Raw genomic sequence first — 23234 nt, forward strand, 5'->3', positions numbered from 1 at the left:
GGAGCTGGGGGTGTTCAGCCTGGAGAAGAGAAGACTCCAGGAGGACCTTGGAGCTGCCTTCCAACAGCTGAAGGGATCCTCCAGGAAGGCTGCAGAGGGACTTTTCATGAAGGAGTCTAGAGACAGGCCAAGGGGGAATGGTTTGAAGCTGAGGGAGGGCAGGGTGAGACTGGAGCTGAGGAGGAAGTTCTTAAGGACAAGGGTGAATTTCAAAGGGGTGCATGGTGTGCCACATCCTGTTAGGAGCTCTCTGTTGCTTTCAAAAGAGGTAGATCAAAATGAGACTTACCCTTCCAAGCACATGGCTAGGCAGCCAAGCAAAACTGTGTGAATGACATGATAAACTATTTCTGGCCTCTCTCCAATCCGACCATCCTCAAGTTTAACTGTCTCTTTCAGTGGCTCACCACTGCAGTTGGAGAAAATGAGACATCACTTAATTCAGACATCACCTCAGGCAAAGGTGCCAGCAACAAACACTTCTTATGACCATTAAGGCAGAAGCACACTGAGACCATTCTGCATCAGATCACACAACACTCTTGCACACCCTTATTTACTTTTGGTCAACAGCAATGAGATCTCTTGGGACCCACTGTCTTGATTCAGATACCCACTTGTTACAGGCTGTAAGCTCTCTGGAGCAACTGATGTGAATGAATACAGTGGGACCAAGCTGTGTGGTGCAGCAGACAGGCTGGAGGGAAGGGATCCATCCAGAGGGAGCTGGACAGGCTGGAGAGGTGGGCACAAGCCAACCTCAGGAGGTTCAACAAGACTAAGGGCAGGGTCCTGCAGCTGGGTGGAGGCAATCCCAGGCACAAATCCAGGCTGGGCAGGGACTGGCTGGAAAGCAGCCCTGAGGAGAGAGACCTGGGGGTGCTGGGGGAGGAGAAGCTCAACAGGAGCTCTCAGTGTGCACTTGCAGCCCGGAAAGCCAATCAGAGCCTGGGCTGCAGCAAGAGAAGTGTGGCCAGCAGGGCAAGGGAGGGGATTCTCCCCCTCTGCTCAGCTCTGCTGAGACCCCACCTGGAGTACTGCCTCCAGTTCTGGAGCCCCTCTTACAAGAGGGATCTGGAGGTGCTGGAAGGTGTCCAGAGAAGGGCCATGAGGATGAGCAGAGGGCTGGAGCACCTCTCCTGTGAGGACAGACTGAAGGAGTTGGGGCTGTTCAGTCTGGAGAAGAGAAGGCTCTGAGGTGACCTCATTGTGGCCTTGCAGTATCTGAAGGAGGCTCCAAGAAGGCTGGGGAGGGACTGCTCAGGATCTCAGGGAGTGATAGGACTGGGGGGAATGGAATGAAGCTGGAGGTAGGGAGATTCAGGCTGGAGGTGAGGAGGAAGTTCTTCCCCATGAGAGTGGTGAAGCCCTGGAATGGGTTGTCCAGGGAGGTGGTTGAGGCCCTGTCCCTGGAGGTGTTTAAGGCCAGGCTGGATGAGGCTGTGGCCAGGCTGATCTAGTGTGGGGTGTCCCTGCCCATGGCAGGGGGGTTGGAACTGGATGATCCTTGTGGTCCCTTCCAACCCTGGCTGATACTATGATACCACCACCTCTGAGTGTAAACCCTACTGTAAGGCAATTCAGCACCAAGAGACAGTGTAACTTAAGAGCATGCACACTCTGCATGCTGTGCATGCATTCTAACTAAGTGACTTCATATTATTAGCTTGGTGAAGAATTATGGGACCTGCAGGATGGTGTAAGGAATGTGTAGAGCACTTTGTGACAAAGGAAAACAATGAACCCAAATTCAGGTAACATGATTACAGATTCAGGTAATACATCATCAAGAAAATTCATAACCATGTATGCATATATTATCAAGCAATATCATAACCTCACAACAAATCTTTTGTCTGCAAATAAGATAGGAAGGCACACAATAGATGATTCTACCATGATGTGATTTTGGGTTACAGTCCCAGGCACAAACCCAGGCTGGGTGCAGAGTGGGTTGAGAGCAGCCCTAAAGAAAGAGACTTGGGGGTGTTGGGTGCTGAGCAGCTCCCCAGGAGCCAGCAGTGCCCTCATGCAGCCCAGCAGGCAGCTGTGTGCTGGGCTGCAGCCAGAGGAGTGTGGGCAGCAGGGCAAGAGAGGGGATTCTGCCCCTTGACTCTGCTCTGCTGAGACCCCACTTCCAATCCTGCCTCCAGCTCTGGTGTCCCCAGCACAAGGACTCAGAGCTGCTGGAGTGAGTCCAGAGGAGGCCACAAAGCTGATCCAAGGGCTGGAGCAGCTCTGCTGTGAGGATAAGTTCAGCATGGAGAAGACCAAGGGGGAACCTTATTGCTGCCTTCCAATAGCTAAAGAGATCTTCCAGGAAGGCTGCAGAGGGACTTTTCCTGAGGGTGTCTAGAGACAGGAGAAGGGGGAATGGTTTGAAGCTGAGGGAGAGCAGGGTTAGACTGGAGCTTAGGAAGAAGTTCTTCAGTACAAGGGTGGTGAGACTCTGGAACAGGCAGCCCAGGGAGGTTGTGGCTGCCTCCTCCCTGGGGGTGTTCAAGGCCACGTTGGATGAGGCCTTGAGCAACTGAGTCTAGTTGGGAGGTGTCCCTGCCCATGGCAGGGAGGTTGGAGTAGATGATCTCTGAAGTCCCTTCCAGCCTAAGCCATTCTATCATTCTGTGATTCCTCATGACAAATGTAAAACCATTTGAGATTACTAACTGCTTCAAAATGAAAGGAAAAGAACTGGAGAGGGGGAAAATGTTTGTATTAAGCTTTAAAAAGTTACTGGGCATACTGGAGCCCCTGTTCATCACAAAGGACTAAAAAGCTATTTCAGCCATAAAAAAACCACCAGCAGTTTGGTTCATTGCTTTGAATATACTCTCACACATCCCACCTAGCAAACATTTGCATTTAGAGCAGTCCAATCTTTATCTACTGGTCTATTCTATTCTATTCTATTCTATTCTTGGAAGGCCAGTGCCCTTCTGGGGTGAATTAGAAGGTGTGTGACCAGTAGCTTGAAAGAGGTTCTCCTCCCCCTCTATTCTGCACTGGTGAGGCTGCATCTGGAATATTTGTGTCCAGTTCTGGCCCCTTCAGTTCAAGAAGGACCTCAGGGCACTGCTTGTAAGAGTCCAGCACAGAGCCATGAAGATGATTGAGGGAGTGGAACATCTTCCATATGAGGAGAGACTGAGACTAGAGGAGACTGAGAGGTGACCTCATCAATGTTGATAAAGCTGTGCAGGGTGAGTGCCCAGAGGCTGGAGCCAGGCTCTGCTGGGTGATGCCCAAGGACAGCACAAGGGGCAGTGGAAGAAGTTGAGGCATAGGAAGTTTCACATAAATATGAGGAAAATTATTTCCCCTGTGAGGGTGCCAGAGCCCTGGAGCAGGCTGCCCAGGGGGGTTGTGGAGTCTCCCTCTCTGGAGGTATTAAAAACTCGCCTGGCTGTGCTCCTGTGTAATCTGGTGTAGGTGACCCTGCTCCAGCAAGAGGGTTGGACTGGATGAGCTTTGGAGGTCCCTTCCAGCCCCTGAAATTCTGTGACTGATCCTTGACAATTAATCCAGTGAGGAATTTGCCCAAATACCTGAGCAGCTACAGCATTCATCCTCCAGCAGGGAGAGGTGGATTTCCCAGCCGTGGAGTTTCCAAGTTACACAAGAGCTACGCTGCTGCTATTCTTAGTCTGTAAACAGCCAGCCTCACTACTCCTCCCCTCCAGGGAACCCTGAATCAATGTGAAACTAAAACTAATTGAGTCAGTTTCACTTCAGCTCTGCTCTGAGCAGCAAAAGCTGATGGACTTCATCATCACAGTAAACAAGACTTGTAGAAAATAAAAGCCAAACCCAAACCAGGGAAGCATTAGAAATCTGAAATCCTCTCAACTCCACCCCTCTCATCCTTTGCAGGAAAAAACCCAACAAACCCAAACCAGAGAAACAAATTCTCTAGCAGCAGGCAGATTGCTTTGCTGTTGGATGGGGAAAACAGACAAAACGTCTTGCTCCTTTGCAATGGGAATGGCCAAACATGTCACAAAACACTAGCCAGAGCTCTGCAGGAATGGCAGCTGTGGGGAAACAAACCAATGACAACTCACAGACAATTCATAGAATGGTTTAGGTTGGAGGGGACCTTAAAGATCATCTAGTTCCAAATGCCCTGCCATGGGTAGGGACACCTTATCCTGGCCTGCATCAGGAACAGTGTGGCCAGCAGGAGCAGGGAGGTCATTCTGCCCCTGTGCTCAGCACTGGTTAGGCCACACCTTGAGTCCTGTGTCCAGTTCTGGGCCCCTCAGTTTAGGAAAGATGCTGAGATGCTGGAAGGTGTCCAGAGAAGGGCAACAAAGCTGGGGAGGGGTCTGGAGCCCTGTGAGGAGAGGCTGAGGGAGCTGGGGTTGCTTAACCTGGAGAAGAGGAGGCTCAGGGGAGACCTTCTTGCTCTCTGCAACTCCCTGAAGGGAGGTTGTAGCCAGGTGGGGGTTAGTCTCTTCTCCCAGGCAGCCAGCACCAGAACAAGAGGACACAGTCTCAAGCTGCACCAGGGGAGGTTTAGGCTGGAGGTTAGGAAGAAATTCTACACAGAGAGAATGATTGCCCATTGGAATGGGCTGCCCAGGGAGGTGGTGGAGTCACCATCCCTGGAGGTGTTTAGGAGGAGATTTGATAGGGTGCTTGGTTGCATGGTTGAGTTGATTAGGTGGGTTGGATAACCTGGTCCATTCCATTCCATTCCATTCCATTCCATTCCATTCCATTCCATTCCATTCCATTCCATTCCATTCCATTCCAACCTTCCACTAGCCCAGGTTGCTCAAGGGCTCATCCAACTGGGCCTTAAACACCTTAGAATAAATCAGGTTGGAAGAGACCTTCAAGATCATCGCGTCCAACCTATCATCCAACCCCACCTAATCAACTAAACCATGCAACCAAGCACCTTCAGGGAGGTGGCCATCCACAACCTCCCTGGGCAACCTGTTCTCAAGAAGCTTCTCACCAAAGGACCTTCTTTAAGAGGCTCAGGCTTGGGCCTTTCCACCGTTGCTCACACCCTGGGCAAGTTCAGCGATGGAACGAACTTTGGAGCAACAACCACCCACTTAAGGCATCTATGAATCTCTCATTTTTAACTTCTCATTTTTTTTTCAGTGCAAAGCAGTTACTTACCAAATTCTCCTGAAAATGACCTGAGTTACAGAAAAAAGGCAGATAATTAATACTAAAATATAGAAAGGCAACAGGGAGGACTGCGTTAGTCGCAAAAAAAAGTCTTGGGAGGGTGCCTGGAGAGATTCTTGACAAAGGAGCCAATTCATTGTAAAATTCCTAGTAAGGCAAAAACATCCCATTAAAAGCAGTTAACAGTAACCCACAGATTAGAAAGAAAACCCAGCAGACAATGAATCCCTTTAACCCATTCATGCCACAGGACACCTTGTTTTCTCAATTCACCTTTGGGAAGCTCTCCTTTTATCGGTCGCAGCAGCGTTGCAAATACTCTTTTAGAGTACTTGGCCAAAGCTTCTCTTCCCCAAAGGGGTCTGTGAGCTGAAGAGACCAGACTACAACCCTTTTGTACCACAAAAACCCAACCCCCCCATCCAACTTCATCCTGGGGACCACAAAGCACTTCATTATCACAGTGGATTAAGACTTTAGAGATACTGATGCAAGAAGGTATGCTTGTCCTCATTCCAAACAGGGCCATGAAGAAGGGGAAGTGGTCAGCTGGGATCACAGACAAGCCCAAGCCACTCCCAAGAATAGAATCCTTAATTCTGCAATCCTGGTTCTGTGGCTGAACCCACTGATCATTCCTCTCACTCAATTAATGAGCAGAAAGATTACACACTCTGCCAAGAAGCACTACCAGTGTGTGTTCCCAACTGGAACTGGTGCAGCATGGGATGCTGTGAATGCATTCCTGCCTTACTTTGTTTTGCTTCCCTCCCTCTTTTGCTTTTCCTCTGCTTTGCTTTCCTCCCTCTTTTGCTTTTCCTCTGCTTTGCTTTCCTCCCTCCTTTGCTTTTCCTCTGCTTTGCTTTCCTCCCTCTTTTGCTATTTCTCCATGTTGCTTTCCTCTTTTTATTTTCCTCTGCTTTGCATTTCTCCCTCTTTTGCCTTTTCTCCTTGCTGCTTTCCTCTTTTGCTTTTCCTCCACTTTGCTTTCCTCCCTCTTTTGCTTTTCCTCCACTTTGCTTCCCTCCCTCTTTTGCTTTTCCTCTGCTTTGCTTTCCTCCCTCTTTTGCTTTTCCTCTGCTTTGCTTTTCTCCCTCTTTTGCTTTTCCTCTGCTTTGCTTTCCTCCCTCTTTTGCTTTTCCTCTGCTTTGCTTTCCTCCCTCTTTTGCTTTTCCTCCACTTTGCTTCCCTCCCTCTTTTGCTTTTCCTCCACTTTGCTTCCCTCCCTTTTTGCTTTTCCTCCACTTTGCTTCCCTCCCTCTTTTGCTTTTTCTCCCTGATGTTGCTTTCCTCTTTTTCTTTTCCTCTGCTTTGCCTTCCTCCTCCTTTTTCTTTTCCTCCAAGGCAAGGCTAAAGGACTAAACCACCTTCAATCAGACAGAATCAGCTTAAAGGTTAACAGCTGGGGACATCCAAACCGGCCTTGAAAGACAAATCTTGAGGCTCTTGGGCTGTAATCCAAAACTCCCCCAGTTAGACCATTTCCTAGGCGGAGCTGCAGCCAGTTTGTCTCAGTCACTGTCTTCACTGCAGAGTTTGACAGCCTGGAAAGTAACATGTAGCAAGTCCTCAGGGGAGTAAAAAAACAAATCCATGAATACCTTGTAGCTGAATAAACTGAAATCCTGACCAGAAGCAGCCTTCTCTTTTCATGAAAACCCCTTCAGAAGGTGTAGCTGTGTGTGTTAAACAATGTGTCTCAGCCAGCAGGAGCCCGGAGGTCATTCTGCCCTGTGCTCAGCACTGGGGAGGCCACACCTTGAGTCCTGGGTCCTCTTCTGGGCTCTTCAGGTTAAGAAGGAGGTTGACTTGCTGGAATGTGCCCAGAGAAGGGCAACAAAGCTGGGGAGGGGTCTGGAGCACAGCCCTGTGAGGAGAGGCTGAGGGAGCTGGGGTTGCTTAGCCTGGAGGAGGCTCAGAGGAGACCTTCTTGCTCTCTACAGCTACCTGAAGGGAAGTTGTAGCCAGGTGGGGGTTGGTCTCTTCTCCCAGGCAACCAGCACCAGAACAAGAGGACACAGTCTCAAGCTGTGCCAGAGGAAGTTTAGGCTGGAGGTGAGGAGAAAGCTCTTCCCAGAAAGAGTAATTTGCCATTGGGATGTGCTGCCCAGGGAGGTGGTGGAGTCCCCATCCCTGGAGGTGTTCAAAAGGGGACTGGATGTGGCACTTGGAGCCATGGTTTAGTTGTCAGGAGGTGTTAGGTATTAGGTAATAGGTTGGACTTGATGACATCTGAGGTCTTTTCCAACCTGGTTGATTCTGTGATTCTCTGATCCCGTTGATGTCCTTGCATCCTGTCTTCCAAACACTTCCCAACCAGTTCAATTCTGAGTGGTGGCATTTTTCCCTTCCCCTCAAAGGTTGCCATAAGTGGTGTTGTAAGAGAGATGCAGTTCCCAGAAGAGAGTCCAAATTCCTGCATGGAATTGCAAGTCTTGGCTTGGCTCCAGGAGCTGTCCCAGTCCTTACCAATACTCCTCTTGAAGTTTTCCAGGAAATCTGTAGCCGTGGCGAGGTCTGCTTGCAGCCCAACAGTCACGTTGTCATAGATGCAAACAGCTCTTAGAATCACAGCTACCCCTCTGGCTCTTTCAGTTTTCCCTTCTCCTAACTTCTTCCAAAGGTTGTGGTGTTTTTTTTTTTGGAGCGGTGCTATTCTTAGGAAAAAAATCCAACCTCCCCCATTTCAGCCTTGTTCTGAGCTAGCAGCAACATTTCATGGCTCTTTCATACATCCAGCTGGCAGCCAGGCACCAGTGGTGTGCCCCAGGGATCAGTGCTGGGCCCCATGCTCTTTAACATCTTCATTGATGATCTGGATGAGGGCATTGAGTCCATCATCAGTAAGTTTGCAGCTGACACCAAGCTGGGGGCAGGAGTTGATCTGCTGGAGGGTAGAGAGGCTCTGCAGAGGGACCTCGACAGGCTGGGCAGATGGGCAGAGGCCAAGGGCAGGAGATTGAACACATCCAAGTGCCAGGTTCTGCACATTGGCCACAGCAACCCCATGCAGAGCTACAGGCTGGGGTCAGAGTGGCTGAGAGCAGCCAGGCGGAGAGGGACCTGGGGGTGCTGGTTGATGGTAGGCTGAACATGAGCCTGCAGTGTGCCCAGGCAGCTAAGAGGGCCAATGGCATCCTGGCCTGCATCAGGAACAGTGTGGCCAGCAGGAGCAGGGAGGTCATTCTGCCCCTGTACACTGCACTGGTTAGGCCACACCTTGAGTCCTGTGTCCAGTTCTGGGCTCCTCAGTTTAGGAAGGAGGTTGACTTGCTGGAAGGTGTCCAGAGAAGGGCAACAAAGCTGGGGAGGGGTTTGGAACACAGCCCTGTGAGGAGAGGCTGAGGGAGCTGGGGTTGCTTAGCCTGGAGAAGAGGAGACTCAGAGGTGACCTTATTGCTCTCTACAACTACCTGAAGGGAGGTTGTAGCCAGGTGGAGGTTGGTCTCTTCTCCCAGGCAACCAGCACCAGAACAAGAGGACACAGTCTCAAGTTGTGCCAAGGAAGGTTCAGGCTGGATGTTAGGAAGAAATTCTACACAGAGAGAGTGATTGCCCACTGGAATGGGCTGCCCAGGGAGGTAGTGGAGTCACCATCATTGGAGGTGTTCAGGAGGAGACTTGATGGGGTGCTTGGTGCCATGGTTTAGTTGATTAGGTGGTGTTGGATGATAGGTTGGATGTGATGATCTTGAAGGTCTCTTCCAACCTGGTCTATTCTATTCTATTCTATTCTATTCTATTCTATTCTATTCTATTCTATTCTATTCTATTCTATTCTATTCTTTTTCCCTTATCAACTTTTACCCTATTTGCTTTCAAGTCTGCTTAGGAACAGCAGACAGGACCCAGACATCTTTGCTCTTCAAAGTCAAGGCAAACCAAAAACCTTTCACCCCAAGGCACAAAGCATATTGGGGTGCATCAGAAACTTCCAAATCCTAAATAAACTCCCTGTATGCACCTTCTTTTAAGTCCATTGTAAAAGCAATGAGAAACAGAGACTGCTTCCCTACCTCCTGCATCAAATTCTGACAAATCACTGAAATTTGACATTCCTCAGAGCAGTTTCAGATATCTTAGAAGGGGTAAAGAGTTTTAAAACTTACTTAGTTGTGTTTAAGCCAAGTTTTACTTCGATGAACTTCAGCAAATGTTGGTTTTCTTTGTGAGGAACAAGCATCTGGAAATGAATGTAGCAGAGGAGAAAAGCTTAGCCAGTGCTGGAAGCAGCTGTCACAGAGTCACTTCATTCAGATTAAAAGATGGCAGGGAACAGCCAATTATTTAACAAATTGGATTAAGCCTGCCACTTAAGGCACCAGTAGAGGATTGCAAGTCTTCACTTGAATATATCTATCCCTAGGGTGTCCTTGAGAGCACCATTTCATTCAGGTACCCCAACAGGAGAGCAAAAGAAAAGCTGTCAATAAGTTGTCCATAGAGCAGTATAAAAAGGATCAGGGCTAACAGACACAGATTTATCCCCCAAGGCAAGCCAAAGGACACTGTGCTTGGCTCCACTAAACAACAGGGCTGCAGCCTAGCTATGAGCATTTGTAAATCTTCACATAAATGGTTTGAGCAGCCAAAACTGTGTGGGATCTAACTCATCTTCTTCACAGTATCACAGAATCACCAAGGTTGGAAGAGACCTCAAAGATCATCAAGTCCAACCTGTCACCACAGACCTCATGACTAAACCATGGCACCAAGTGACACATCCAATCCCCTCTTGAACACCTCCAGCAATGGTGACTCCACCACCTCCCTGGGCAGCACATTCCAATGGTGAATGACTCTCTCAGTGAAGAACTTTCTCCTCACCACCAGCCTAAACCTCCCCTGGTGCAGCTTGAGACTGTGTCCTCTTGTTCTGGTGCTGGTTGCCTGGGAGAAGAGACCAACCCCCACCTGGCTACAACCTCCCTTCAAGGAGTTGGAGAGAGCAAGAAGGTCTCCCCTGAGCCTCCTCTTCTCCAGGCTAAGCAACCCCAGCTCCCTCAGCCTCTCCTCACAGGGCTGTGCTCGAGGCCTCTCCCCAGCCTCATTGCCCTTCTCTGGACACCTTCAAGTCTCTCAATGCCCTTCTTCAACTGAGGGGCCCAGAACTGGACACAGGACTCAAGGTGTGGCCTAAGCAGTGCTGAGCACAGGGCACAATGACTTCCCTGCTCCTGCTGGCCACACTGTTCCTGATGCAGGCCAGGATGCCATTGGCCTTCTTGGCCACCTGGGCACACTGCTGGCTCATGTTTAGGCAGCTGTCAATCAGCACCCCCAGGTCCCTTTCTGTTTGGCAGCTCTCCAGCCACTCCAACCCCAGCCTGTAGCTTTTCAAGGTTAGGCTTTATTTTCCTAGAGATACAGCAAGGTCAGCCAGTCTGAATGGCACAAGAAAACAATCAGGGCACTCTCTCAATCCTTTTAGGGTTCACTAGCTTCTTTATTTTCAGGCTGACACTGTTAACTAACACAAACAGAGTGAGTTTGAGGCATAGAGGAAAAGCACAATAAATGATGTAGAAGATGAGAGCCAGCAAAAGGGAGCTGCTAATCAAAATACAAGAGCAGGCTAAAATCCCTTTGTGTAATCTCAACTCCTAGCTGACTCCACGCTACATGAAAGTTGCTCTTCCCATGTTCTAGCTGGTATTTAATTGAACATCAACATCTGCCCTGAGACTAGAGCATTGTATGGCTGATGATACCAAACTGAGAGGGCTGGCTGACACCCCCTCAGGCTGTGCTGCCATCCAGTGATATCTGGACAGGCTGAGAGCTGGGCAAAGGGGAACCTCATGAAGTTTAGTAAGGACAAGTGCAGAGTCCTTATCGAGGACAACAGCAAGCATCAGTACAGACTAGGAGCTGTCCTGCTGGAAAGCAGTCCCATGGAGAAAGACCTTGGAGTCCTGGAGGACAGCAGGCTCTGCATGGAACAGCAATGTGCCCTTGTGGCCAACAAGGCCAATGGCATCCTGGAGTGCATTAGGAAAAGTGTGGCCAGCAGGGCCAGGGAGGTTCTCCTGCCCTTCTATTCTGCCCTGCTGAGGCCACACCTGGAATACTGTGTCCAGTTCTGGGCTCCTCAGTACAAGAGAGACAGAGACCTGCTGGAGAGAGTCCAACAGACAGCTACAAGCACGATGAAGGGAATTGAACATCTTTCCCATGAAGAAAGACTGAGAGACTTGGGGCTGTTTAGTCTAGAGAAGAGAAAGCTGAGGAGAGAGTGTCAGGATGAAGGTGATGGTCTCTTTTTGGTGGTGCCCAGTGATAGGACAAGGAACAACAGGTGGAACACAGGAACAACTCTCTTCCTAGTGAGGGTGACAGAGTCCTGGAACAGGCTGCCCAGGGAAGTTGTGGAGTCTCCTTCTCTGGAGATTTTCAATACCTGCCTGGATGTGTTCCTGTGTGGCCTGGAGTTGGATTGGATGATCTGTAGGGGCCCCTTCCAACCCCTAACATTCTCTGATTCTGTGACTACTAATACCTGTTCCTAGCTACTAGGTCTCCATGCACAAGAACATTGCTTTCACATTCAGAACAGTTTGTAGAGTCCTTCTAAGTTGTAACCCAGCTCACACTTATGAAGCAGCTGACCATTACAGTGTGTTTAACCTCAACCCACAAGACCAAAACTCCAAGATGCTGGAAGAGTTGCTAAAAGCTTTTTCTACAACCACAAAATGACTCAATTTTTGAAGCTATGAATCCTTGGATCAACAAGACAGGCAACACTCCAATAGATTCTTCCAGGATGTATCTGCAACTTTTCTGTTTGGACAATGAAAACCACTTTTCACAGAGGAATCTTACCTTTAGTAAGAAGTTTAGTGTCACTGTTATTGTAAGCACCAAATAAATGTACATTATTTTCAGCAACCTTGACACCAATGTCCCTTTCTTCATGTTCATCTGCAAAGACATGCCAAGAGTGCCACATCATTTGGAGCTCAGTTTCAATAACACAAATCACACTCAGGGTCAGAGGAGAGCTTAGTTACCTGAAGGCATTTAGAGAGCATTAAAGCTGCTACAAGACTCAGTAAAGGTGACACCAGTAAGGCTGAATTTTCAAACTGCAAAAGGTATCCCAAGAAGAGAGAGAACAAATAGATTTTGTATACTTCATGCACCTGTTGAAGAAACAAAGCAAAACACAGTCAGATAAAATTACCATAGGGATGCCTCCTGCTGTGCAGAGCAGCAGATAGCTCACTCCATCCCTCCGTTCATCATGGGATTAATGGATCTGTTAGAGGGCAGAAGGGCTCTGCAGAGGGACCTCCACTGACTGACAGATGGGCAGAGTCCAACAGGATGGCATTCAACAAGTCCAAGTGCCAGGTGCTGCACTTTGGCCACAACAACCCCAGGCAGAGCTACAGGCTGGGATTGGAGTGGCTGGAGAGCTGCCAAACAGAAAGGGACCTGGGGGTGCTGATTGACAGCTGCCTAAACATGAGCCAGCAGTGTGCCCAGGTGGCCAAGAGGGCCAATGGCATCCTGGCCTGCATCAGGAACAGTGTGGCCAGCAGGAGCAGGGAAGTCATTCTGGCCCTGTACTCTGCATTGGTTAGGCCACACCTTGAGTCCTGTGTCCAGTTCTGGGCCCCTCAGTTTAGGAAAGATGTTGAGATGCTGGAAGGTGTCCAGAGAAGGGCAACAAAGCTGGGGAGGGGTCTGGAGCACAGCCCTGTGAGGAGAGGCTGAGGGAGCTGGGGTTGCTTAGCCTGGAGAAGAGGAGGCTCAGGGGAGACCTTCTTGCTCTCTACAACTCCCTGAAGGGAGGTTGTAGCCAGGTGGGGGTTGGCCTCTTCTCCCAGGCACCCAGCACCAGAACAAGAGGACACAGTCTCAAGCTGTGCCAGGGGAAGTCTAGGCTTGAGGTGAGGAGAAAGTTCTTCACTGAGAGAGTCATTCGCCATTGGAATGAGCTGCCCAGTGAGGTGGTGGAGTCCCCATCCCTGGAGGTGTTCAAGAGGGGATTGGATGTGGCACTTGGTGCCATGGTCTAGTCATGAGGTCTGTGGTGACAGGTTGGACTCGATGATCTTTGAGCTCTCTTCCAACCTTGGTGATACTGTGATCTCTATCCTCCAACTCCTGAATCCAGCAGGGTCCCATCTGGCTCTAGGAAGTATCTCACATCATAGAATGGTTTGGGTTGGAAGAGACCATCGAGCTCCAACTCAGTCTGACACTGGGAGTACTCCACAAGGTCCCCTCAGCTCTGCATGTGTGATGCAGCACGAAGGACCAACCTCCATGCAAGAGCATGAACACAAGAGCTGCCTACTCTAACCCTCTGCTTTCCCTCCCCTCACAAGGCTTGCTGATTTAACCTCTCTCTGAAGTACACAGCCTGTTACTGATACTTTCTGTTATTTGCTAACTGATAACCACATCTTACAAAGCCTGACATCTGACACTTTTACCCAAGCACTCATCTTCTCCCTCATAAATTAAGGACCCTGCTTTGACCTAATATAGGTCAAAGACTTCCCACTGCTGAGGAACAGCAAAAAAAGGCATTTGAAAGAAGAGGTGACCTCCTGTGTGGGGACAGGCTGAGAGAGGTGGGGCTGTTCAGGCTAGAGAAGAGAAGGCTCCAAGGAGACCTTAGAGCAGCCTTCCAGTACTTCAAGGAGCCTATAAGAAAGCCAGGACAGGACTTTTGACAAGGGCTTGTAGTGATAGGATGAGAGGGAATGGATTGAAGCTTGAGGAGGGCAGATTTAGGCTACAGATTAGAAGACATTCTTTACAGTGAGGGTGGTGAGACACTGGCACAGGTTGCCCAGGGAGGCTGGGGATGCCCCCTCCCTGGAGGTGTTCAAGACCAGGTTGTATGAGACCTTGAGCAGCCTGGGCTAGCAGAAGGTGTTCCTGCCCATGGCAGGGGGGTTGGAACTGGATGATCCTTCAGGCCCCTTCCAACTCAACCCACTCTATAAAATATGAATTGCATGCAGTTTGAAACTGAAAACTTGAAGGCCCAAGTGTACAAAGTACCATAGCAGCCATGGCAACAGGTAGAGTAAAAAGGCCTTGTGGGTGCAACATTTCCAAGAGCCAGTTTGCAGAATAACTTCAAATGTTTCCTTGCATTGAAAACTCAACTGGCCTCCAGCATCTCTCACTGGCTAAATCAGAACAAGGTGAGCCATTCAGGGTGAAAATTACCCCCTTAACCTGCACAGAGCCAAGAGAGAACATTCTTGGTTGGCCTCACCCTGCTGTGAATATGGATAAGAGAAGGAAATTACCCCAAAAAGGATTAGAATTAGAATTAACCAGGTTGGAAAGGACCTTCAAGATCATCAAGTCCAGCCTATCACCCAACACCATCTGAGCAACTAAACCATGGCACCAAGTGCCACATCCAGTCTCTTCTTAAACACCTCCAGGGACAGTGACTCCACCACCTCCCTGGGCAGCACATTCCAATGGCCAATCTCTCTTGCTGGGAAGAACTTCCTCCTAACCTCCAGCCTAAACCTCCCCTGGCACAGCTTGAGACTGTGTCCTCTTGTGCTGGTGCTGGTTGCCTGGAAGAAGAGAGCAACCCCTTCCTGGCTACAACCTCCCTTCAGGTAGTTGTAGAGAGCAATGAGGTCTCCCCTGAGCCTCCTCTTCTCCAGGCTAAGCAACCCCAGCTCCCTCAGCCTCTCCTCACAGGGCTGTGCTCCAGACCCCTCCCCAGCTTTGTTGCCCTTCTCTGGACACCTTCCAGCATCTCAACATCTTTTCTAAACTGAGGAGCCCAGAACTGGACACAGGACTCAAGGTGTGGCCTAACCAGTGCTGAGCACAGGGCAGAATGACTTCCCTGCTCCTGCTGGCTACACTGTTCCTGATGCAGGCCAGGATGCCATTGGCCTTCTTGGCCACCTGGGCACACTGCTGGCTGAAGTTCAGCTGCTGTCAACCACTACCCTCAGGTCCCTCTCTGCCTGGCTGCTCTCCAGCCACTCTGACCCCAGCCTGTAGCACTGCATCAAACTGGTGTTGGTATCTGGGGAATGAGCATCATCATTACCATCTCAAAGAGCTAATTCACCACCACACAAAGCACCTCCCCTGCTCCTGAGCAGTATTTATGGCAAGCAGCTCTGATGTTGTACTGAAGTCCCCAACTCTGAGTATGTTGAAGAGTTCTAATACCTTCTCTGTCTGCGCCAGGGCAAAGCTGTCCAGCAGGAAAAGAGAAACAGCCTGGACAAAGAGGAGATAATGACTGTACTCCCACATCATCATGAAGGTGTATGTTGAAGCACTCACCAAAAGGTAACAAAACTTCTAGAGAACAAGAAGAAAACAACAACAGAGCAGCACATTAGTTGCATACCTATGTATCTCTGTCAGAAAGCAACTGAGAGGTCATTCAAGTATGTTAGGAAACAATTACACTACTGACCAGACCTAGTTAACAAGTTCTCAAATGGAAGAAAGTCATTACTGCAATGTCCAAACCCACTTAAAGCTGATCAGAAGAAACAGCTTTGACAGAGAGGCAGGGAAAAAGAAGTCACCACCATCTTCTCCCAGCAACAGGAAGAGCAACTGAAGCATCTGACACAGTGAGGACCAGTTCATGTTCAAAAGAGGGCATACAGCTCATCACCACACTGCCCTCCCTGAACCCTCATGGGGGCACAACAGGGCAGGGCAGGAGGCACTTAGCAAACCCTGCAGAAGCCTCAGTGAAACCTGAGTGGCTGTTTTGAAAAGAACAAATAAAACATCTACTGTTTTCTGCCCAGTGATAGGGGTGATGGTGAGACAAGCAACTACCCTAGAGCACAGTTCTACCAGCAACTCTTCATGGAGAGATGAAGGAGTTTTGCTTTACCTCAGCAGAGCAATTGAGGGTTTTTTTCAAATAGCCTGTGAGAGCTGCTACTTGACATGCAAAATATGGCAAAGCCCAGTTCTCCCTTGATGGGATGGAGTAATCAATTCTTGTGGTATCTGTCCTAGAATAAAGTACAAACAGAATTATTCAAAGATTTATGGATCAAAAATATCAAGGACAGCCTAAATACCAAGGAAAGCCTAAATGCCACTTCCAGTTAGCAGTGTGGCCTTGCAAGCAAACCAGTCCTGCATTTCACTGCTGACACAAGTCACAAATTTAATAGCAGCATGGAAGGTCCAATCTCCCCTCTTTTATTCAGCAAGTCTCCATATTAGGTGGTGTTTATAAGACTGAAGCCAATAATCATCTGCCTCCAGCCTTTCCTGACCCACCAGAGCACTGTGTGAGCTGTTCTGCTGCTGTCAACCCCACACTGTGACAAGAGAGCCTTCTTCAGCCATGGGCAGTGCTAACTGCTCTTACACCCATGGGCAGGGGGCCTGCTGCAACAGCAGCTTTTCACCATGTGATGGAAATCAGCTCATACCTGAGAGAAAAGGTTCCTTACAGTTCTCATACACCATGTTTTAAGTGATTTAGGTAGCTGAGAACAACCTACTCTGGATCCAAAGAGTGCTCCCCCATAGCAGAAGCACCAGCAGGTACTCTGTTCACAGGGAGAATTCTGCCCAGCAAAACAAGAGACTGAAGACCAGTGGGGAGCATGCAGGGCCTTCTCATGGAATGACTTGACAGGATCTGCACACTTAGAGTTGTAGGAGAGTTTAAAGAAGTGCTACAGTGACTTAGAAGCACAAGTCACACTTTCAAACGTGACCAAAGGCATCTATATAGTCTTCCTTGTGTCCACTATGCTTTTAAATAGGAGTCTCAAACTCCTTTAACATTTAGGGATCTGAAAGCTTCACCTTCCATTTTCACCTCTGAAGCCTCTCACAGAGGTGTATTTGGTGCTTCTTTAACTACTAAACCTTTCAATTTGTTACAGTGGTTTAATCTTCTTTGCTGTTGGGAAAAAAGAAAACACAAGAGATTTATTCCCAGTTTTTCTTGTTGCCCACTGTTCATTAGCAGTATTCCAGCTACTGATCACAGATTCAGGCATGCTGACTTGACACTCCTAAAAATGCTTCCCAACAAGTCCATTTTAAAGATATTATCTATAACATTTTGCTCCTCCATAACACTTTTCTTTCAAGTGCTCTCAAGCTCACAGAGCTGCTGGTGACAAATAGGAGCCTGAACACAAGCTTTCATTGGCCAAATGAGTGAGGCTCTCTGCTAATGTGGTGTTCCCTAAAGGGACATTTTCTTGCAAGAGAACTGTTTTAAAATACAACAACTTTGAGGTCAGGATCATCTAAGAGGATTCTCCTTTGTTTTTTCAGCTCACAGAGCTGCTGGGTCACAAATTAGGAGCCTGAACACAAGTGTTCATTGGCCAAAAGAGTGAGGCTCTCTGCTAATGTGGTGTTCCCTAAAGGGACATTTTCTTGCAAGAGAAATGTTTTTAAATACAACAACTTTGAGTTCAGGATCATCTAAAAGGATCCCACCTTGCTCTTCAGCTCACAGAGCTGCTGGGTGACAAACTAGGAACCTGAACACAAGTTTTCATTGGCCAAATGAGGCTTCCTGTTAATGTGGTGTTCCCTAAAGAGACATTTTCTTGCAAGATAAATGTTTTTAAATACAACAACTTTGAGATCAGGATCATCTAAAAAGATTCCATCTTGCTCTTCAGCTCACAGAGCTGCTGGGTGACAAACTAGGAGCCTGAACATGAGTTTTCATTGCCCAAATGAGTGAGGCTCTCTGTTAATGTGCTGTTCCCTAAAGGGAAGGGACATTTTCTTGCAAGAGAAATGTTTTAAAATACAACTTGGAGATCAGGATCATCTAAGAGGATTCCCCTTTGTATTTTCAGCTCACAGAGCTGCTGGGTGACAAACTAGGAGCCTGAACACGAGTTTTTATTACCCAAATGAGTGAGGCTCTCTGCTAATGTGGTGTTCCCTAAAGGGACATTTTCTTGCATGAGAACTGTTTTTAAATACAACTTTGAGATCAGGATCATCTAAGAGGATTCCCCTTTGTTTTTCAGCTCATAGAGCTGCTGGGTGACAAACTAGGAGCCTGAACACAAGCTTTCATTGCCCAAATGAGTGAGGCTCTCTGTTAATGTGGTGTTCCCTAAAGGGACATTTTCTTGCAAGAGAAATGTTTTAAAATACAACTTTGAGATCAGGATCATCTAAGAGGATTCCCCTTTGTATTTTCAGCTCACAGAGCTGCTGGGTGACAAACTAGGAGCCTGAACACAAGTTTTTATTGTCCACATGAGTGAGGCTCTCTGCTAATGTGGTGTTCCCTAAAGGGACATTTTCTTGCAAGAGAAATGTTTTTAAATACAACAACTTTGAGATCAGGATCATCTATAAGGATTCCACCTTGCTCTTCAGCTCATAGAGCTGCTGGGTCACAAATTAAGAGCCTGAACACAAGCTCTCATTGCCCAAATGGGTGAGGCTCTCTGCTAATATGGTGTTCCCTAAAGGGACATTTTCTTGCAAGAGAACTGTTTTAAAATACAACAACTTTGAGATCAGGATCATCTAAGAGGATTCTCCTTTGTTTGCAGCTCATAGAGCTGCTGGTGACAAATAGGAGCCTGAACACAAGTTTTTATTGTCCACATGAGTGAGGCTCTCTGCTAATGTGGTGTTCCCTAAAGGGACATTTTCTTGCAAGAGAACTGTTTTAAAATACAACTTGGAGATCAGGATCATCTAAGAGGATTCCCCTTTGTTTTTTCAGCTCACAGAGCTGCTGGGTGACAAACTAGGAGCCTGAACACAAGCTTTCATTGGCCAAATGAGTGAGGCTCTCTGCTAATGTGGTGTTCCCTAAAGGGACATTTTCTTGCAAGAGAACTGTTTTTAAATACAACTTTGAGATCAGGATCATCTAAGAGGATTCCCCTTTGTTTTTCAGCTCATAGAGCTGCTGGGTGACAAACTAGGAGCCTGAACACGAGTTTTTATTACCCAAATGAGTGAGGCTCTCTGTTGATGTGGTGTTCCCTAAAGGGACATTTTCTTGCAAGAGAACTGTTTTAAAATACAACTTTGAGATCAGGATCATCCAAGAGGATTCTCCTTTGTTTTCAGCTCATAGAGCTGCTGGTGACAAATAGGAGCCTGAACACAAGTTTTCATTGTCCACATGAGTGAGGCTCTCTGCTAATGTGCTGTTCCCTAAAGGGACATTTTCTTGCAAGAGAACTGTTTTAAAATACAACAACTTTGAGATCAGGATCATCTAAGAGGATTCTCCTTTGTTTTTTCAGCTCACAGAGCTGCTGGGTCACAAATTAGGAGCCTGAACACAAGTGTTCATTGGCCAAAAGAGTGAGGCTCTCTGCTAATGTGGTGTTCCCTAAAGGGACATTTTCTTGCAAGAGAACTGTTTTTAAATACAACAACTTTGAGATCAGGATCATCTAAAAGGATTCCATCTTGCTCTTCAGCTCACAGAGCTGCTGGGTGACAAACTAGGAGCCTGAACATGAGTTTTCATTGCCCAAATGAGTGAGGCTCTGTGCTAATATGGTGTTCCCTAAAGGGACATTTTCTTGCAAGAGAACTGTTTTAGAATACAACTTGGAGATCAGGATCATCTAAGAGGATTCCCCTTTGTTTTTTCAGCTCACAGAGCTGCTGGGTGACAAACTAGGAGCCTGAACACAAGTTTTTATTGTCCACATGAGTGAGGCTCTCTGCTAATGTGGTGTTCCCTAAAGGGACATTTTCTTGCAAGAGAAATGTTTTAAAATACAACTTTGAGGTCAGGATCATCTAAGAGGATTCTCCTTTGTTTTTTCAGCTCACAGAGCTGCTGGGTGACAAACTAGGAGCCTGAACACAAGTTTTCATTGGCCAAATGAGGCTCTCTGCTAATGTGGTGTTCCCTAAAGGGACATTTTCTTGCAAGAGAAATGTTTTAAAATACAACTTTGAGGTCAGGATCATCTAAGAGGATTCCCCTTTGTTTTTCCAGCTCACAGAGCTGCTGGGTGACAAACTAGGAGCGTGAACACAAGATTTCATTGGCCAAATGAGGCTCTCTGCTAATGTGGTGTTCCCTAAAAGGACATTTTCTTGCAAGAGAAATGTTTTACAATACAACAACTTTGAGTTCAGGATCATCTAAAAGGATTCCACCTTGCTCTTCAGCTCACAGAGCTGCTGGGTGACAAACTAGGAGCCTGAACACAAGTTTTCATTGGCCAAATGAGGCTTCCTGTTAATGTGGTGTTCCCTAAAGGGACATTGTCTTGCAAGAGAACTGTTTTTAAATACAACAACTTTGAAATGGATCATCTAAGAGGATTCCACCTTGCTCTTCAGCTCATGGAGCTGCTGGGTCACAAATTAAGAGCCTGAACACAAGCTCTCATTGCCCAAATGAGTGAGGCTCTCTGTTAATGTGTTGTTCCCTAAAGGGAAGGGACATTTTCTTGCAAGAGAACTGTTTTTAAATACAACAACTTTGAGATCAGGATCATCCAAGAGGATCTCACCTTGCACAAAAATCCACTACAAAAATCAAATTGAGAAAAAAAACCATCATCAGAAGAATGCCTTTGGTCATTTCCTTCTAAGCAACAAAGTATTTAGAGCTGGCCACAGAGTAATTGTGGTTTACAGCAACTGCAGATATATTGGGTTCATTCCCCAGCAGCATAAAGCCAGAAGCTTCTGAGGGAGCATTTTTGCAGACTGGAGTTGTGTGAGAATCCTCCTGTACTCTCACACACACACATAAAGGCAGCTCAGCTGGCAGCAGGGACTGTTTGGACAACAGGAGGCTTTTCCATTAACAAAAGTACCAGGAGGAAATCAGTGCAGCTCTGGGGAATGTTCTGTATTTGGCAGAAGACCTGGCTCTCAGGAGGAGAACACAGAGCTTAACAGAAAGCATTTCAAAGCCACTCTACTGTTTCAAAAGGCCTTATTGACAAACTAGATGGTATAAAGATGGTTTTCTTACCTGTTAATAATGAACCATGCTACAGTCAGCATTCCTGCCAGCCAAGTCCCACTCATAACCCAACTGGTTACAAACAATGCAGTCACATAAATTCCCTGCAGTCCAAAAACTATACCAATGTAGAAATACACTGGCTCAATAACTTCCTGAAATCACAAATAAAAACGAAGAGACATAGCGGCAACTGAGCTGAAGCGGGAAACGATCACTAGTTACTATTTGCATCCTGCTAACAAGTCTGCTAGGTGCTTTACAAACAAGAGACAGCTCCTATTCTAGGAAGGTTCAAGAATGCAAGGGACAGCTCCTGTTACTCTAGATAGGTTCAAGCATGCTAGTTTTGTTTTGGGCTGGGGGAGAACGAAGCAGCGTGAACGACGAGCACGCTTCGGGGCTCGGCTTGCTTGTGCCCTGCTTTCTGTATTGGCTTTAGCATGGGAATTGTATGTGTCAGGTTTAATAAGCCTGGACTCCTGGAGGAAGTTATGCAGGGGAGGAACCTGAAGAAGTAAAGATGTGGCCAAAATGGTTCCAAAATAAGTACATAACAAAATAAGGAAGATAAATGAGAGGGGACAGAAGTATGCGGCGTAAGCAGAACAAAGCCCGAGCAGAGCAGAAAGAGACAGAAGGCTTATCTGCAAAAGTGGTTTTCCCTTTTCTCTGGTTAGAGACAGGTACTGCTGTAAGATCCTTCTGCATTCCAAAGGAGCTAAGTTTCCTGTTTTTAATGGCTAGCACAGATACTCTCTACATTTATAAGCAGTTTGTAGGCGTAAAGAACAACAGACAGAAAAATTCAGCGCACATATAACCCCCCAAAATCCTATGCCAGAGCCTGATCTGAATTGAGGAGAACCTGGACCTGGTGAGAGGTTTAGCTGAATTCACTCAACACAAATGGCATAGAAAGTCTTTCACACACACACACACACCACACTCCCCCCTAAAGCCAGCACAGGAAGCAGGAGAAATGCACCTACTTCGCTGCCGGAGGCTTGATACAAAACACTGGCGATCAGCTCCGGGTACAAAGTCATTTGCTGGACTGCATTGATCGTCTTCAGTGATATGGTCTTGTTGTTGTGGGTTAACTCATAAACACCTGTGGACAAAAGGAATGGGGTGTTCTTGGGACCACTTACTATGGCTGGTCTTAAATGAAGTGAAAGGGAGAAACAGATCTGATCCTCACTGACTGATTGGCCTCTCTTGATGTTAAAGAAAGGAGGCATTTCTGTGCCAGGTGCCACCCCACCCCACTGATTCAGCATCAAAGGTATTACCACCTTTTGGGGCTGGCCTTTAAAGAGAAGACCCAAAACTAACCAGCTGATGCATAGTTTTAGCAGTAACATACCAGTGCAGCCCTTTAAACAGTTACCTACAGATCATCTTCCCAGGAGGCTCTTAAGGGCTGAGACAAAGATCTACCAGGGGTGAGCAGGATGCAACTGTTCCACCCTCTGAAAAAGGATGGAAGATGGAAATTTCCATTCCCCCCCCTCCCCATTCCCAAATTAAACATAAATGGCACAACATTTACTATGCAGCATAGGCAAACCCAGCAATAACTTCCACATGGGGCAACAGGAGAGCAATGCTAATCCTGTTCCAGAGCACTGATTAAAAAGCAATCTGCTGGAACAGAGGATGGTTAACTCTTGGGGCTTCAAAAGGCACTGAAAAGTTAGGACAGCATGCAGTGCTTAATTACCTGACCCACATTCCTACAGAGGAGCCTGAAAAAACTCACTCTCCCCAGCCTGCAGGAGTTTTTTTGCTGACTCCAAAAGGCACAAGAGACTTTTCAAGGTTAAGAAAACAAAGAGGGTTTGTACCTCTTTCAAAGGAAGGAGCCTTTAGCAGTTCTTTATAGAATGAGTAATAAATGGCACTGTCACCCTGAAAGGTGATTTCCCGTTCAAGTTCCTAGAACAACAAAACAGGAGAACAAAACATTCACCTCTTGCAATCTGTCCCCACAGAAGACTGCGTGTTTGCAGACTGGTGTTGCCATACAGCACGTGGCTATGACTCCACTTTACATCTTCCACCAAACCTCCACCCTCACAGCACCTCTGTCAGGCATAGAATGCTCCCTAGAACTCGGCAAGCATGCTTGGAATGCTCTCTGGTACTCAGC

At 47.5% G+C, this 23234-nt stretch overlaps 1 protein-coding gene across 1 annotated transcript in view; it reads right to left on the minus strand.

The window, feature by feature from the left end:
• The window catches only part of DPY19L4 (dpy-19 like 4), a 55942-nt gene that overhangs the window by 22698 nt on the left and 10010 nt on the right, over positions 1 to 23234 (minus strand). Inside the window, exons 4-13 of the mRNA XM_054167378.1 lie at positions 22930 to 23020; positions 22072 to 22193; positions 21089 to 21234; positions 16010 to 16133; positions 15322 to 15456; positions 12159 to 12290; positions 11971 to 12069; positions 9255 to 9328; positions 5134 to 5292; positions 290 to 409 (exon numbers count right to left, since the gene is read on the minus strand). Coding sequence (XP_054023353.1) covers positions 290 to 409; positions 5134 to 5292; positions 9255 to 9328; positions 11971 to 12069; positions 12159 to 12290; positions 15322 to 15456; positions 16010 to 16133; positions 21089 to 21234; positions 22072 to 22193; positions 22930 to 23020 — 1202 coding nt within the window. The remainder of the gene's footprint in view (positions 1 to 289; positions 410 to 5133; positions 5293 to 9254; positions 9329 to 11970; positions 12070 to 12158; positions 12291 to 15321; positions 15457 to 16009; positions 16134 to 21088; positions 21235 to 22071; positions 22194 to 22929; positions 23021 to 23234) is intronic.

The sequence above is a fragment of the Dryobates pubescens genome, chromosome 14 (assembly GCF_014839835.1).
Source record: "Dryobates pubescens isolate bDryPub1 chromosome 14, bDryPub1.pri, whole genome shotgun sequence".
NCBI classification, from domain to species: Eukaryota; Metazoa; Chordata; class Aves; order Piciformes; family Picidae; genus Dryobates; species Dryobates pubescens.